At 37.8% G+C, this 14,196-nt stretch overlaps 1 protein-coding gene across 1 annotated transcript; it reads right to left on the reverse strand.

Moving 5' to 3' along the window:
- Window positions 1-4,650: 4,650 nt before the first annotated feature.
- LOC113293913 (ankyrin-1-like) lies at window positions 4,651-9,946 on the reverse strand. The gene is made up of 10 exons (XM_026542355.1): window positions 9,838-9,946; window positions 7,663-7,794; window positions 7,432-7,523; window positions 7,284-7,349; window positions 6,681-6,887; window positions 6,265-6,333; window positions 5,810-5,914; window positions 5,036-5,206; window positions 4,858-4,937; window positions 4,651-4,696 (listed from the first exon to the last, which is right to left on the reverse strand). The coding sequence occupies exons 1-10, from the start codon at window positions 9,944-9,946 to the stop codon at window positions 4,651-4,653; spliced, it is 1,077 nt and encodes a 358-aa protein (XP_026398140.1).
- Between the last annotated feature and the right edge of the window lie 4,250 nt (window positions 9,947-14,196).

Genomic DNA, 14,196 nt, shown 5'->3' on the forward strand with positions numbered 1-14,196 from the left:
ATCATTCGGTATGAACAGGGCAAACAGGTAGTATTGCTCATATTAACCTCCCGCCAAAACATACTAAAAATCTGCTCAATGTGCACCTAAAGTCACGTCTGCAAGTTTATTAGGAACATATGAAACCAACGCAAGGGAAATTCTACTACATTTTCATCCTCTGATTTACTATACCAATTAATGGCAACTGCAAGATTAAACTTAGCTTATATAAAGAAAACTCTCTTTATTGATGTTTAGAAAATCTCTCAAAACTAAACACAAGCTCTAATCTTGCTCGTATGATCAACCACAACTTTGGTGATCATATATATATAGAACTATGAATTCTTTTTCCTAGTCCTATTACCTTATTACATGTCTTTCCTTTTCTTAGAACTAGATGACTTCTAATTCCCTTAGGATTACATCAATTTCCTACTCTTGTCCGAACCAGCTTGTTAGTGACTTCTATGTTGAAGTTAATCCAACATTCTCCCCATTAAGCTTCAACCTTACCCGTGACATATCTTGTACTCCAATCAGTTGTCTCATTTCTTCAAACTTGATCCGAGCTAATGCCTTTTTCAATATATCTGCTTTCTGCTCAGTTCCTGGTATGTGTTCAACATTGATGATCTCCTTCTCGATACATTCTCGTATGAAATGATACCTTTTGTGAATGTGTTTCGTCTTCCCATGAAACGCTGGATTTTTAGTGAGTGCAATTGCAGACTTATTATCAATCTTGATAAGAACTTTTTCAGGTTCTCTTGCTTTGATTTCACCCAATAATTCTTGAAGCCATATTGATTGTTTAGCTGCTTCTGTTGCGGCCATGAACTCAGCTTCGCATGATGAAAAAGCTAATGTATCTTGCTTCTGTGAACACCATGTAATAGGTGCTTCTCCTAGATAAAATATATGACCAGTTGTACCTTTTCCATCATCTTGGTCAATATTATGACTGCTGTCACTATACCCAACAATTCCTTTTGATCCTCCTCGACCATACTTCAATCCACAGCTGATTGTTCCTCTTAGATATCTTAATATCTTCTTTATTACATCACCATTAGACTTGCGTGGACTCTTCATATAACGGCTTGCTACTCCCACAAAGAAAGCCAAATCTGGTCTTGTGTGTAATAAGTATCTAAGACATCCAACATTTCTTCTATAACTTGTTGGATCAATCTCTGCTTCTTCTTGTGCCTTTGAAACTTTAAGTCCAAACTTCATTGGTATCTTTGTTGGATTACAAGTTTCAAGTCCTGCTTCTTTCAGAATTCTCCTTGCATAAGCTTCTTGTTTAATCTGAATCCCATCTACTCCTTGATGGACTTCTATGCCAAGGTAATAAGTGAGTTTTCCGAGGTCTGACATCTCAAACTTTGATGACATTTCTCTCTTGAACTCATTGATCACCTTAAGGGAGTTGCCATTCAAAAATAGATCATCTACATAGACTGCAATCACAAGAAGCGTTCCCTTTTCTTCTCTTCTGTATACTGATGTTTTTTTAGAGCACTTAACAAATCTGATTTCTCTTAAGATTTGATCTAACTTTGTATTCCAGGCTCGAGGAGCTTGTCTTAGACCATATAGATCTTTTGATAACTTATAAACCTTATGCTCTTGTCCTTTTACTTCAAAACCTTCTGGTTGTTCAACATACACATCTCTCGCAATTCACCATGTAAGAATGCTGTCTTAACGTCTAGGTGGTGAATTTCCCATGAGTTTGATGCTGCTTCTGCTATTAAGAGACGAATTGTCTATAGTCTAGCAACTGGTGCGAAAACTTCATCAAAGTCTATGCCTGATTCTTGAACGTATCCCTTAGCTACAAGTCTTGCCTTATATTTGTTGACCGTACCATCAACATTCCGTTTTATTTTGAAGATCCACTTAAGACCAATCACTTTTCCCCCACCTGGCTTATCAACTAGAAACCAAGTCTTGTTTCTGTTGATTGAAATAATTTCTTCTCTACATGCTTGTATCCATTTATGCGAAATCTTTGCTTCCTTAAAGTTTCTTGGTTCGTCATTAATGGACAACAATAATGTCTCACATTCCTCTGCTGCTTGAAGAACATAATCCTCCAGATACTGTGGTTTTTGAGTCTGTCTTGTTGATTTTCGCAGTGGAATGGGTTGAGCTATTTCATCGATCTCCTCTTCTTATTCTTTTTCTTCTTCTTATTCTACTTCTTCGTTATTCTCAGTGGTTTCATTATTCTCTTCTTCTTCTTGATTAACATCATTGTTTCCATTGGTATTGATGATTATGGGTCCTTCGCCTTCATCAATTACTTGACCCCATCTCATGTGAAACATTCCTGGATCCCTACTCGGTCCATCATTAGTTTCTTTCCAGTTCCAATGTGTTGTCTCATCAAACACCACGTCGCGACTTACTACCACTCTGAATGTTGTTGCTTTTGGAAAACATTGACGCGTTTGTTTCCCAACTAAACATGATTCACTGATCCTTGATTCATCATTTATCTGTGGTAGCCCTCGAACCATCTTGTTCTGAGACATAGTTTTTAAGGTTCTGAAACTTATGTGTCCTAACCTTGCGTGCCACTTCCATGTCTGATCTTCCAGTCTCATATTCAGACACAATGTCCTTTCAATCATGAGACTTATCTTGTAGAGTCTATTCTGTGAGCGTGAGACTCTAACTAAAAGTCTTCCACTTGGGTCATGAACTGATAGATAATCTTGTCGCATTCTAACATCACATCCAACTTCTGTAGCTTGTCCTAAACTTAGAATGTTGTTTTGTAAGTTTGGGATGAAGTAGATGTTTGTGACAAGCTTTTGTTCTCCGGTCTTGCTCTGAAATATAATTTATCCTTTCCCTTCAATTTCTACAGAAGATCCATCCCCAAACTTCACTCGTCCTTTGATTTTCTCATTGAGTTCAGAAAAGTAGTGTCTCTTACCAGTTATGTGATTGCTGGCTCCATTATCTAAATACCAGATTCCTTCTTCTCCATCCTTTGATTCGTAGTTCTTTGGTATTAGTTTCCCTTCGTTTAAAAATACAATTTCGTGCATGAAAAGAGTTGTATCTGCTTCCCTTGTTTCATTCTTGTTTGCTTCTTCCATCTTTTGTATTCTTTCAGGGCATACAGAGGAGAAGTGTCCTGGTTTATCACATCTGTAACAAATAATGTTTGATCTATCCTTATTTTCTTTCCCTTGGTTTTGATCATTCTGACTTGTTGTTTTATCTTGTGAGTTAAACCTTCCTCCCCTTCCTCGGCCTCTGTTTACTCTACCACCTCTTCCACGACCTCTTCCTCTTGTCGCAGAGTTTTGTTGGTAATAGTTTGTGTACAAGAGTTTTCCTTGAGTTTCTCCATTGTTTTCTTCATCAAGGATTCTCTCTTCATATGCTTTCAATCTTCCAATTATATCTTCATAGCTAGTCTTCTTTAAATCTAAGACTTGTTCGAGAGAAGCTATGATATGAATATACTTGGATCTTGGTAAACTATTGAGAAACTTCTTTACCAGTTTATCTTCATCGATGGATTGTCCAAGTGACGCAGCTTTTGAGACTATTTCTGATAGCTTTCCTGCAAAGCTATCAATAGTATCAGTTTCTTTCATCTTCATTCATTCAAATTCAGACATTAAGGTTTGCAGACGGGCTTCTTTAACTCGATCAGCTCCGAGATTACGTGCCTTTAACTTGAAGTTTCCTGTTCACCAACTTGTAGAACAAGACATTCTGGTATTGCTTGAAAGAGTAATCCAATGGCAACATTGTTTTTGTCTGGGTCCAATGTACCAGGATCAATTGTTTCCCAAACTTTATAGATTTTCATCAGTACCTTCATTCTCAAGGCCCATACTGTGTAGTTTGTGGCGTTGAGGATTGGAACTTGTATTGATGGTGGCGTGAACTGTTTTGCACCCACAATGGTGGTTTCGTTTTCCATGGCTCAGAAACAAGCTCTGATACCAATTAATGGAAACTGCAAGATGAAATTTAGCTTATATAAAGACAACTCTCTTTATTGATGTTTAGAAAATCTCTCAAAACTAAACACAAGCTCTAATCTTGCTCGTATGATCAACCACAACTTTGGTGATCATATATATATAGAACTATGAATTCCTTTTCCTAGTCCTATTACCTTATTACATGTCTTTCCTTTTCTTAGAACTAGATGACTTCTAATTCCCTTAGGATTATATCAATTTCCTAATCTTGTCCTAACCAGCTTGTTAGTGACTTCTATGTTTAAGTTAATCCAACAGCCTATGCATGTCCATGGAACTAAATCTAGATATATTCATGTCCATGGAACAGGCTTTCAGAAATAACTCAAATGGGTAGTGGGGTGCAACTACCGATCTAAAAAGACGCACTTTGATAGAATTCAACAGGCCTACATAATTTTTCGAGTTCTTGTTGATGGAAAATAAGAAAGGAAAAACTGATACTAAGAAACCTGACAGCACAATAAAGTTGGCTATGCTCACTTAAGAAGACTTGCAGGATGTTTCAAGAAACCTGATTTTCACATACTTTCAAGAGATACTTTAGCGAATTTCTAACTTTTTACAAAACCTGAAAAAAAAAAAACTTCCACTAGAAAAAGGTTTCAGAATGCTGGGCATAAATGTGAATGACTTGCCTTTACATCTAAACTGGGACATTCATGGCCTTCAACTTGTCTAAAGTCACCTCCCTGTAAAAAAGAAGAGTGCGAAATAAAATAAGAAAAGACACAACAGTATGAGAAACAAATTTGAAGAACGACCATCTTAGGCCACCAAGTAAGGAAGGGACCCTAGAGCAATCAACCAGGAGTTACAACTATACTGTGTAATAAATGTAATGGTATAGAACCTGAATGCATCTTCAAGCTCTTTGTTTTTAGGATCCAGTTTCAAACCATTGAAGAAAGCATCTGCTGCCTCATCAAGCCTCTGCGCCAAATGCAGCAAAGATTATCAAAAAGGATTTCTTTTTAAGTAAAAACAAGAGAAGAAAATTAACTGACAAGAAAAAATTGACGAATACACACATTCAGCAGTTTGAGTGCTCCGCCTGCCCTATAAAATGCCTTAGGCCAGTCTGGTCTTTCCAACATGCATTGATTAGCATCTTCAAAAGCGAGATCTCCTTTGTTTAAGCACACATAGCACAAACTCCTGTTGGATAGTAGAGCTGCATCACCAGATTTGATATTGAGGGCCTGAAAAACAAATCACTAGAGTGATCAACCCATTTTCGAAAGAAAAATAGAAAAATAAAAAAAGACAGCTTGAAGGAAATAGATTATAGTGTGGGAATTGTGGATATAAGTGGTTCCCTTCTACAAGAGAAACATGTGACTCGGCATATGAATTACACTAAGTAACAACTCTATATTATCAACTGAGATTAATTTGCTTATGATTAAGCTTTGGCAACAATGATGTGAAAGGAACAGAGAAGCTTTCTTTCTTGGGTAAAACAACGCAGTTGAGCAATTCTGAATTTGACCCTAAATTTTTTGAAATACAAGGAACTGCACAGAAAAATAAAAGATGCCTTTGTCCTATGATAAGAAAATAATGAATTCGTTCCTAGATCCAGATTTGGCATATGTACAATTCTTGTATAAATGTAGGAAGTCTCTGCAATTCCCAAAAGATCCAAATTGTATCCCATAGGATGGTATGAATGTTTCGGAATCACTATACTGTACATGAAAGGAGAATTCCTATTTCACCTTCCATTTAAAAGCTATAAATTAGATTAAAATTCATTTGAACGCCTAACCATATAGGGGTGATTACAAACAAAAAAAAGGTACCTCAGTATACCGATATACTGCCAGCCAATACTCCTTCCTCTGGAATGCATTTGTTCCCCTTGATTTTGCCTCAAGAAAATGTTGCTTTGCTTTTGAAGTCATCAGCTGTCAGTAACGAAGATTTCATACAACACATTAACTTGAAAAGTTTCAATAAACTACATATTTATGAGCTTCATGGCATGAAAGTTGGAAACTGCTGAATGTTAAGGGTATGGCATAAATACTACAAACCTAATACTGATCCAGAACTTTTAGCCATACTTGCTTTACAGAATGCCAATGGGAACATAGTGAAGTCGTTTTGATCCCAAAATGTTAAGACACTATCCAAAACTTGAAAAGAGCAATACATATTTATAATTACCTTTTTTTGGAACTTCTCAGAATTTACACGCTTCATAATTCCATTTATGTTCCAGTCAATATATATATGATGGAATAGGAGAAGTCACAGGAAAAAGAATCTCAACACCTCGACGATTACCGTTAGCAGCTGCAATTTCTACTGGCTTTAGTCCGCGCTGTGACAAGAAAATGTTGAATACCATAAGCCACACAACCATAGGTGACATCAATGAATCATCTCATAGTTTACCACCGCTTCTTTACATATTAAAGAATAACATAAAAAACTAAACAGAGGATCAAGAAAGTTAAACGTTTCTGGCGCAAGGACGCACTAATCAAGACAATCCCTTGGACAGTTCTGCTCAAAGTGGCCCATGGAACTTTGGAAAGTCAAATGAGAGTCACGATACGCTCATTAAGTAACACTACAAAAACTTTCATGTATGTACCAATTAATGCCAGATACAATTAATAGCTTAGATACTTAGATCCATAAAGACCCAAAATACAACTAACTTACTGAATTCGTAACATTCGGATCTGCACCAGCTTCAACCAGTAGCTTGACGATTTGTGTTGCCCTTGTTAAGAAATTTAAATTTTTAAATTTTGGATCGGCAGCACCAGCTTCAACCATTTCCTCGATGATTTCTGTTGTTGCCCCCACCTTAGCTGCAAGTAGCAGAGCTTTTACTCCATCTGGTCCACCATTTGGATCAGCACCTGCCTACGGAGATGGCAAAAGATTTAAAAGTTGAAGTTAGTATATTAGGTATACTTACAAACCCAAAAATGGTACAACAAACATAATATTGAGGGAACCCACAATCACAAGCAGACAATAAACAATCCATAAATGTGCATTCAAGATGAAAACACTATCACGGGTTGTAGTTGTGCACACCCTAAAGACCCACTCAAAAGGAATGGAACCAAGAGAAACAAAAAAAGTTCCCAAATATGCAACATAAATCAAGAAAAAGAAACTTAGCTTGAATGAAAAAAGTTTACACAAACTATACATCACTTGAAAAGTATCATATAAACTAGTCCTAACTGATGTTAATAAAGTCCAACAAGAATGTAAAAAAACATGTCTACCTTCAGTAATTGCTCTGCACACCGCCAAGAAAAGGCCTTCGATGGATGCCTGAAGTGATGTAAATGTCTCATGGAAGACCAAATTAGGCTGCAAAGATAAAACAGAAGGTAGATTTAGTGATCTCTGTGCTTAGAGAATGAAAGGGATAAACTTAATAAATACTACTCACATTCGCCCCATAATCTAGAAGAACTTTAACAGTATCGTGTTTGTCACCACCAGCAGCATATTGTAGCGCCGAGCCAAAATCATCAGTATCATCTATGTTTTTGAAAGTAACAAGGGTATGATATCTTTATGCCCTGCAACACGAAAAAACATAAGGATCTCATTTAGGCTACTCTACAATGTCAGAATAAGACACTCAGAAAGTTACTAGATAAGTTGAAACGCAACCAACCTTGCATAGCAGCATGATGCAAAGGATTCTTATTTCTCTCGTTTCGTATTTCAGGATTAGCACCCATTTGAAGAAGATATTCCACGGCGGCCAAGCGCCCTTCTATGGCTTCCCAAGATAGAGGAGTTTCACCTGCGAAACACGTCAACACAACGTGTATGACAACTCACGCTCGTACTTACAGATTTTTAATAGTATCAACTTTAACTTCAATTGAACTGGTCTTATACTCGCACCACCTTTTCTAACCATAAAATTCGTTAAACCCACTCAGCAGTGTGTTAAGGATAGACACCCACCTCATTTCCATCACGGTCATAAACAAGAACAACAGAACAGCGCAAAATTCTCAAAAAGAACATCAAGCCATTTGCTCAGATTTACTCAGTTTTATGCTTACAGTCTAACCTCGATAAATGAAATGAATGTTTTCGGGACCAAGGAAAAATATTCGTTTAGCAGGGTTATTTATTTACGTAAAATAAACGAATATTTATTCATTTAGACAATATTTTATTAATTGAGAAGTTCAATTGTATAGGAGAAAATGTACAAGTATTGGTCAAAATTCTTATCAATAATTCAATTAACATTTATTTGCTTTTGAATTAACTGGTGCCATTTCTAATTTACGTTATAGAAATGTGATGGACATCGGACATCTTTTGAATTATCCTAACGAGAATGATGCAGTTATGAAGTCTTCAACAGACGAAGAAATTATTGAGTCGGTAATAAATAATGAGAATAATTCTGAACAAGATGATAGTAGCGTCGTACCAAATGTGTCATCTAAAGATGCTTTTCAAGCAATGGTCACTTTAAAAAATTAGTTGCTACAACACGAGCAAGATATTCCAGAAATTGTGCAAGCATTGCATAAAATTAGGGATACGGTGCATTTTAGTTTGGGTAGAAGAAAAAGACAATCAACCATAGATGAATTTTTTTTGAGTTCACTCCTACGTATATTTTATTTAAAATTTTCTGATTATGTATTTTGGTTTATTTTTGTATATTTTTTTTATATATAATTCATTGATTATTCGTTTATATTTCTATAGGGCCTTTAAGGATCCAATTTTTTTTATTCATTAATGCATTAAGCGAGGTTATTCATTTATCACCTTGGCCCAAATCGGGACCGGAAAAAATTATTCATTTGACGAGGTTATTCATTTATCGAACATTCGTTTATCGAGGTTTGATTGTATCTACTTAAATTTGTTGTACTAAAGGTTCACAATCAACAAACATGGTCACATGCTCATAGCGAACACAGTACATTTACCCAAACATCAAACATCCAATCTAAATACACCCTCAGATTTTACACCACAGCAACTTAAAGCAGCAACTGTACTTCAGAAAAAACCTCTAAACAGTACAACTCCATCAACCCAAAAATCAACCATTTCAAATTCAACTCCTAAAACCACGTCTCTGTTCTTTCTCATCCTTCCGGTTGAATTCAACCCAAACATTTGGTCGTCGCTCTCCAAATCTAGGTCCTTGATTATTCCTTTGTTAATACGTTGTATTGTAATTTCGTGGATCGTAATTCCTTCGTCTTGACTCCTCATATCTTTGTTGATCAATCCATTCTTGCCTCTTCTTTTCTTCCAAGGCTGTGTACTCCTCTTGGTATTCTCTCAATTCGTTCATCGTCAACGAGTTTCGAATAATAAATATTTGAGTGTACAGCAGGTCACTTAGGATTAAAGCGTTCACGAAAGCTAAGATTAAATTTTTCTCGTCAACTCTCCCTGCAAGCTTGCTGCATACCATTCTTCACCTCGTCACCAATCCTCGCAGGCTTTTTGTGGGTCTCCTTCTCAAATTGAATACAGTCTCAATGCTCGGTCTCAACATGTTGTTAGTTATATAAGTGGCCAGGAATATCCTCTGTAAGTCTTTAAACGACGAAATTGATCTTTTTAGTATCCCATCAAACCAGACCAATGCTTCCCCTGCCAAGTTCACAGGGAAGTATCGGCAAAGTACCGCATCATTTCGTCCCCACTGCATCAATAAAATGGTGTATTGTTTCAAGTGCTGCACAACACTTTCTGACCTGCTGAATATGCTTGGTAACGTTGGTAAAACGCATTTCTCTGGGATATCCGCGTACATTATTTCATAGGTAAATGGAGATTTATCGGCCTCATCTATTGCCTCCGCCAGCTTCACTCTGCTGCCTCTTCGCAAATTGTTTATCAGTGTTCTCATATCTCGAAGCTCGTCCAAGACTTCCTAGTTCATGTTCTCTCCGTTTCTCTCCCATCGATCTCTCATCACACTGAGCCTTCCTTCACCACGTCTCTTTTCTTCCTCATACTTCCGGTTGAATTCAAGCTGTCTCTCATCTTCTCTTCTCCTTTCATTTTCCTCATGCTTCTGCTCTTCTTCATATCTTCGCCTTTGATCCTCCCAGCTTGATAACTCCAATGCTCTTCTTAATCTTCTCTCTTCACTGTTTTCTCTTTGTCGCTTCTTTCTTTTTTCTCCTCCGTCGTCCTCGCGGGTGTATCTCCTTCATCGTAACTCTTCTTCGCCTGATGATATCACACTCATCTCCTAATCCGTGACGTCAGCTGCTGCTTCTTCGTTCAGTTGACGATTCTGCAACATTAACCTGGTATTTTGCCTCGTCAATCAGGCATGTTTTTCCGCTAGCTATCTATCTCGTTCCCTTTCAAGACGGAGCGTTTCCCTCAGCTGGTCCAATGTCATGTCTTCTTCACCGATATTATCCTCTAATTCCTCACGAGTCGTTTCTTCTTCTGCAATACTGCCCGTGTCAGAAGTGTGTACAGAACCTTCTCGAAAACGATCTTCGTTGGTCTCCTCAGTCTTCCGCTGGTTCACGCGTTACCTTTCCCCCGCAGCTGAAGTTCCTCCCTTTTCCATTCTTCCTCCTCTTTTAGCATCCAGTCACTTGCTTCTCCTCGTTGCTACCATGTGTGCCGCCTGATCTGGTGTTCTAATCATCGACTTATCCTAATTTTAATATTGGTTTTTTTCTAAAACTCAATCTTAAAAGGGATGTTTGCTAAAATCTCTTACTCCTACAACTTTAGCTAAAATGCCTCTCTCAAATCTATTACTCCTAAAACTCTAGCTTCTTTCCACTCCTTAGATGAGGATGAATCCCCAATCTAAGTCCCTGTTTCTAGCGTCAAAATGTAACTACTGGAAACCCAGTAGCACACCCAAAGTGATAGTAACCAAGATCTAAGACATATTAAGTAAAGTAACAAAGATACAAGTTCTTGAATACAAGGAAACCCTAATATCTTCTCTAGGTTAAGCTCTCCCACTCTCCCAAAATCCGACCCCCCATGCATTGTCCGAGGACCTCTATTTATAGGCCATCTAACCCTAATGGAACACGGATCATTTATCTCGTCGAGTTTTCGCAGTAACGCTTTACACTTCGCCCAGACCGTTTTCCATAAATTTTTTCCCCTTGTTTCGCTTACTTCACATGGGCTTGTCGGGCACCTGTCTCTTTCTTGCTCCATAATTTATCTATCTCGTGGATTATCTTTTAGGCCAAGTAATTCTACTTCGTCCTTGATATCTTGTTGGATACTTCAACTTGGTGCGAGTTTCTTCGCTTCCGCACTCGCTCTCTTCGTACTTCGCAGGGGCGATCGATGACGAGATAATTCTGACATTTGAATTGACAAGTTTCTGACTGGGATTTTTTAGTGGGATTTTTTATCCCTATTTCTTCTCTTTATGTCCGACACGTGGCGAACCTAATTCGTGTACCTACAATAAATGCTAGCGTAATTCTCTTGCAAGATTAAAGACACTCCATTTAATAAACTCTTTCATGGTATCAGTTTTTTAGGTTTTCTGATCCACAACAGCTGCCACCATCAATACCTTCTACAATCAATACTCACCATACCAGCTGCCATCAATCTTCATCGCAACACCAATTGGCAATTACTACACTAGTTCATGAATCAGGTGGTGAAACAATTCACCCTCCTCTACCACCACCGCACAAATTCAACCTTCCTATTTCAATTTCCTTTCCAAATATCTCAAACACGTTCTCTGAAAAACTCAATGATTTAAACTATTTGGTCTGGAAATTTCAGATGGAATGGATTCTCCTCAGCACATATTTGTATGGTTTCGTAGATGGATCTATTCTTATACCCAGTGCAACTATTACAACTCCTGCAAGTATACAACCAAACCCATGTTTTACTCTTTGGAGGAAATGGGATAGATTTGTAATTAGTTGTTTGAATGCTTCTTTTACGTCATCTGTGTCTAAGGATGTTTTGGGTTCTAATACTTCTAGAGAGATTTGGCAATATCTTGCTACCAGCTTTTCTAACCAGTTTCTCGCAAAGAAAATCATGTTGAGGAATCAGTTTTTCAACATGAGAAAGGGGTCTGACTCTATCTCTATTTACTTACAACGTATTAAGGATATTTCTGATTCTTTGTCTTCCATTGGAGAGCGAGTCAGTGACTCGGATCTAGTGATACACGCTTTAAATGGCCTGATTCGAGAATATGATAAATTTATTTATCTCGGTTCAGAATTGTGACATGAGCCTTGCTTTCAATGAGTAAAAATCTAGACTGATCCAACAATATCAATGGTTACAAAATCAATAACAAGAAACAACCACGGTTGTTGAGAATCTCACAAACTTCCGCGTTCTTCTCAAAGAAATTTTTTAATTCCAACAAACCCACCACTTCCACACCTACAACCACTGCCAAGCCAAACTACAATGAGTTCACTTGTAAGATTTATAAAAAGGATGGACATACTGCTTACAAATGCCCTTACAGATATGCCAAACCCAATGGTTGCAAGGATCAAGCCAACTCTACCATTCAAATGCCCTCACACAGCACTCCAGTGCAATGGTCATATGACTCTGCAGCAACTACTCCTATCACCAACTCCACAGCCATTCTACATAACCCAATACCATACAGTGGCTAAAACAAAGTGTTAGTTGGAAATGGCAAACTGCTGGATATTACAATGGTTGGTGACACTGCTTTGGATACCACTGACTCCACTATTACACTTAAAGATGTTTTGTGTGTCCCTGAATTGAAACAAAATTCGGTCTCTGTTGGCAAGCTTAGTAATGACAACTAACAGATTTTTCAAAAATCCTTGAATTCTTCAACTCAGGGGTGCAACATCGTCGGCGTAGTATTCTTCAGGAATAACCACCGCTGACCTGAGTCTAGGTTTGACCCAAATTTGATCATCAGGAACTCCATGAACATGATCGTTATGATGTTCTACTAAATCACTTTGATTTAACTTCTGACGATAAGCGACATCACTAAGATGTGTGTCAAAATGCACCTTCCTAGTAGGGGTTATTCCGATATCCATTCAATAGACAACACCAAATTTTCAAACGTGACTACTTCTGGTATGTGTTTAATATCACAAGTAACCTGAACCTTGCAAAAATTCAACTTAGTAAGGTTCAAAGTATCCGAATGGATATCACTCAATATACCCCAAGTGAGCAAATCACTGGAAAGTTTGATTTATCCCATAGATTAAATGGAAGCCCTCTGATGCCTATCCAATAAGTAGTTTTTGAAGCAGTCATTGGATCAAAGCAAAAATCTCATGCTCCACTTTTTAATCAAAACTTTTGATTTACCCTCCCGTAGAATTAACGGTTGTTGAAATGCACTATGAACCTCAGCAGATGGAGATACGAAAAAAGTCCTTTTCCCAGTCACTGGACGCAAAGAGTAGTTGTCCATTGAAAGTGTTTCTGAATAGCTTTTGACGAGATGGACATGATATCGTTGACACCGATAGAGTTGCTTCAGCGAAGGAAAATTCTTCGGCTCGCCAGATTTAGTACGCCTATATACCTGCCTATAGATCTTCATCCCTCAAGCTTTGCCTTATAAGATTTCCATATCGACAGATGAAGAGGAAATAGTGTGCCAACCATTATGAAAATTAATTACTTCTACAGACATCCCGAGCAATCCTGACTGATTAACAACATCAAATCTCTGAGGAGATTTAATTAAGTCTGGGAAATCATGTTCGTTAAAAACCACCTGAGTCTCCTTCTGCGTTATTGGTGCTAAAAACTGACAAAATCTCCTCCATATGCTACCCTCATCCCCAGCAGGAAATCTTCAGAAAACTGCCGTTTGAATTTGAAAGAACTTCCACCAAAAAAATTGCTTGATTAGATCTTCTACTCCATTTGTGATCTGAACTTGGAAATCCTCTCACTGCTTCCAAAACTGCATCACTGTCTGACGACGAAGAACTCTACTACCCAATAAATCTCGGCCCCACGGAGAAGGATGGTAGATCCTCCTTGGACAACGGAGAAGTTCAGAAATAGCACACTCCTAAACTGAAACAATCACAAGGGATTGAGACGAGAAGGAGGCTCAGTTTTTGGAAGGAATCTCCATGAGAAAGAGATCCAGAAAAATCGGAGAAGAGAGAGTGAGAGACTATTCCTAACCCAATTCCTCGCCCATATTTTTTCC

This window comes from Papaver somniferum, chromosome 7, assembly GCF_003573695.1.
Source record: "Papaver somniferum cultivar HN1 chromosome 7, ASM357369v1, whole genome shotgun sequence".
Classification (NCBI taxonomy): Eukaryota; Viridiplantae; Streptophyta; class Magnoliopsida; order Ranunculales; family Papaveraceae; genus Papaver; species Papaver somniferum.

Coding starts and splice junctions, on each gene's coding strand:
- LOC113293913 (XM_026542355.1), bottom strand. CDS start 9,946: ATGGGAGAGAAACGGAGAGAACATGAACTAGGAAGTCTTGGACGAGCT. Junction 7,795..9,837: donor GCAGAGTGAAGCTGGCGGAG/GCAATAGATGAG, acceptor CGTGTTTCGCAG/GTGAAACTCCTCTATCTTGG. Junction 4,697..4,857: donor GAGCTTGAAGATGCATTCAG/GTTCTATACCAT, acceptor TCTTTTTTACAG/GGAGGTGACTTTAGACAAGT.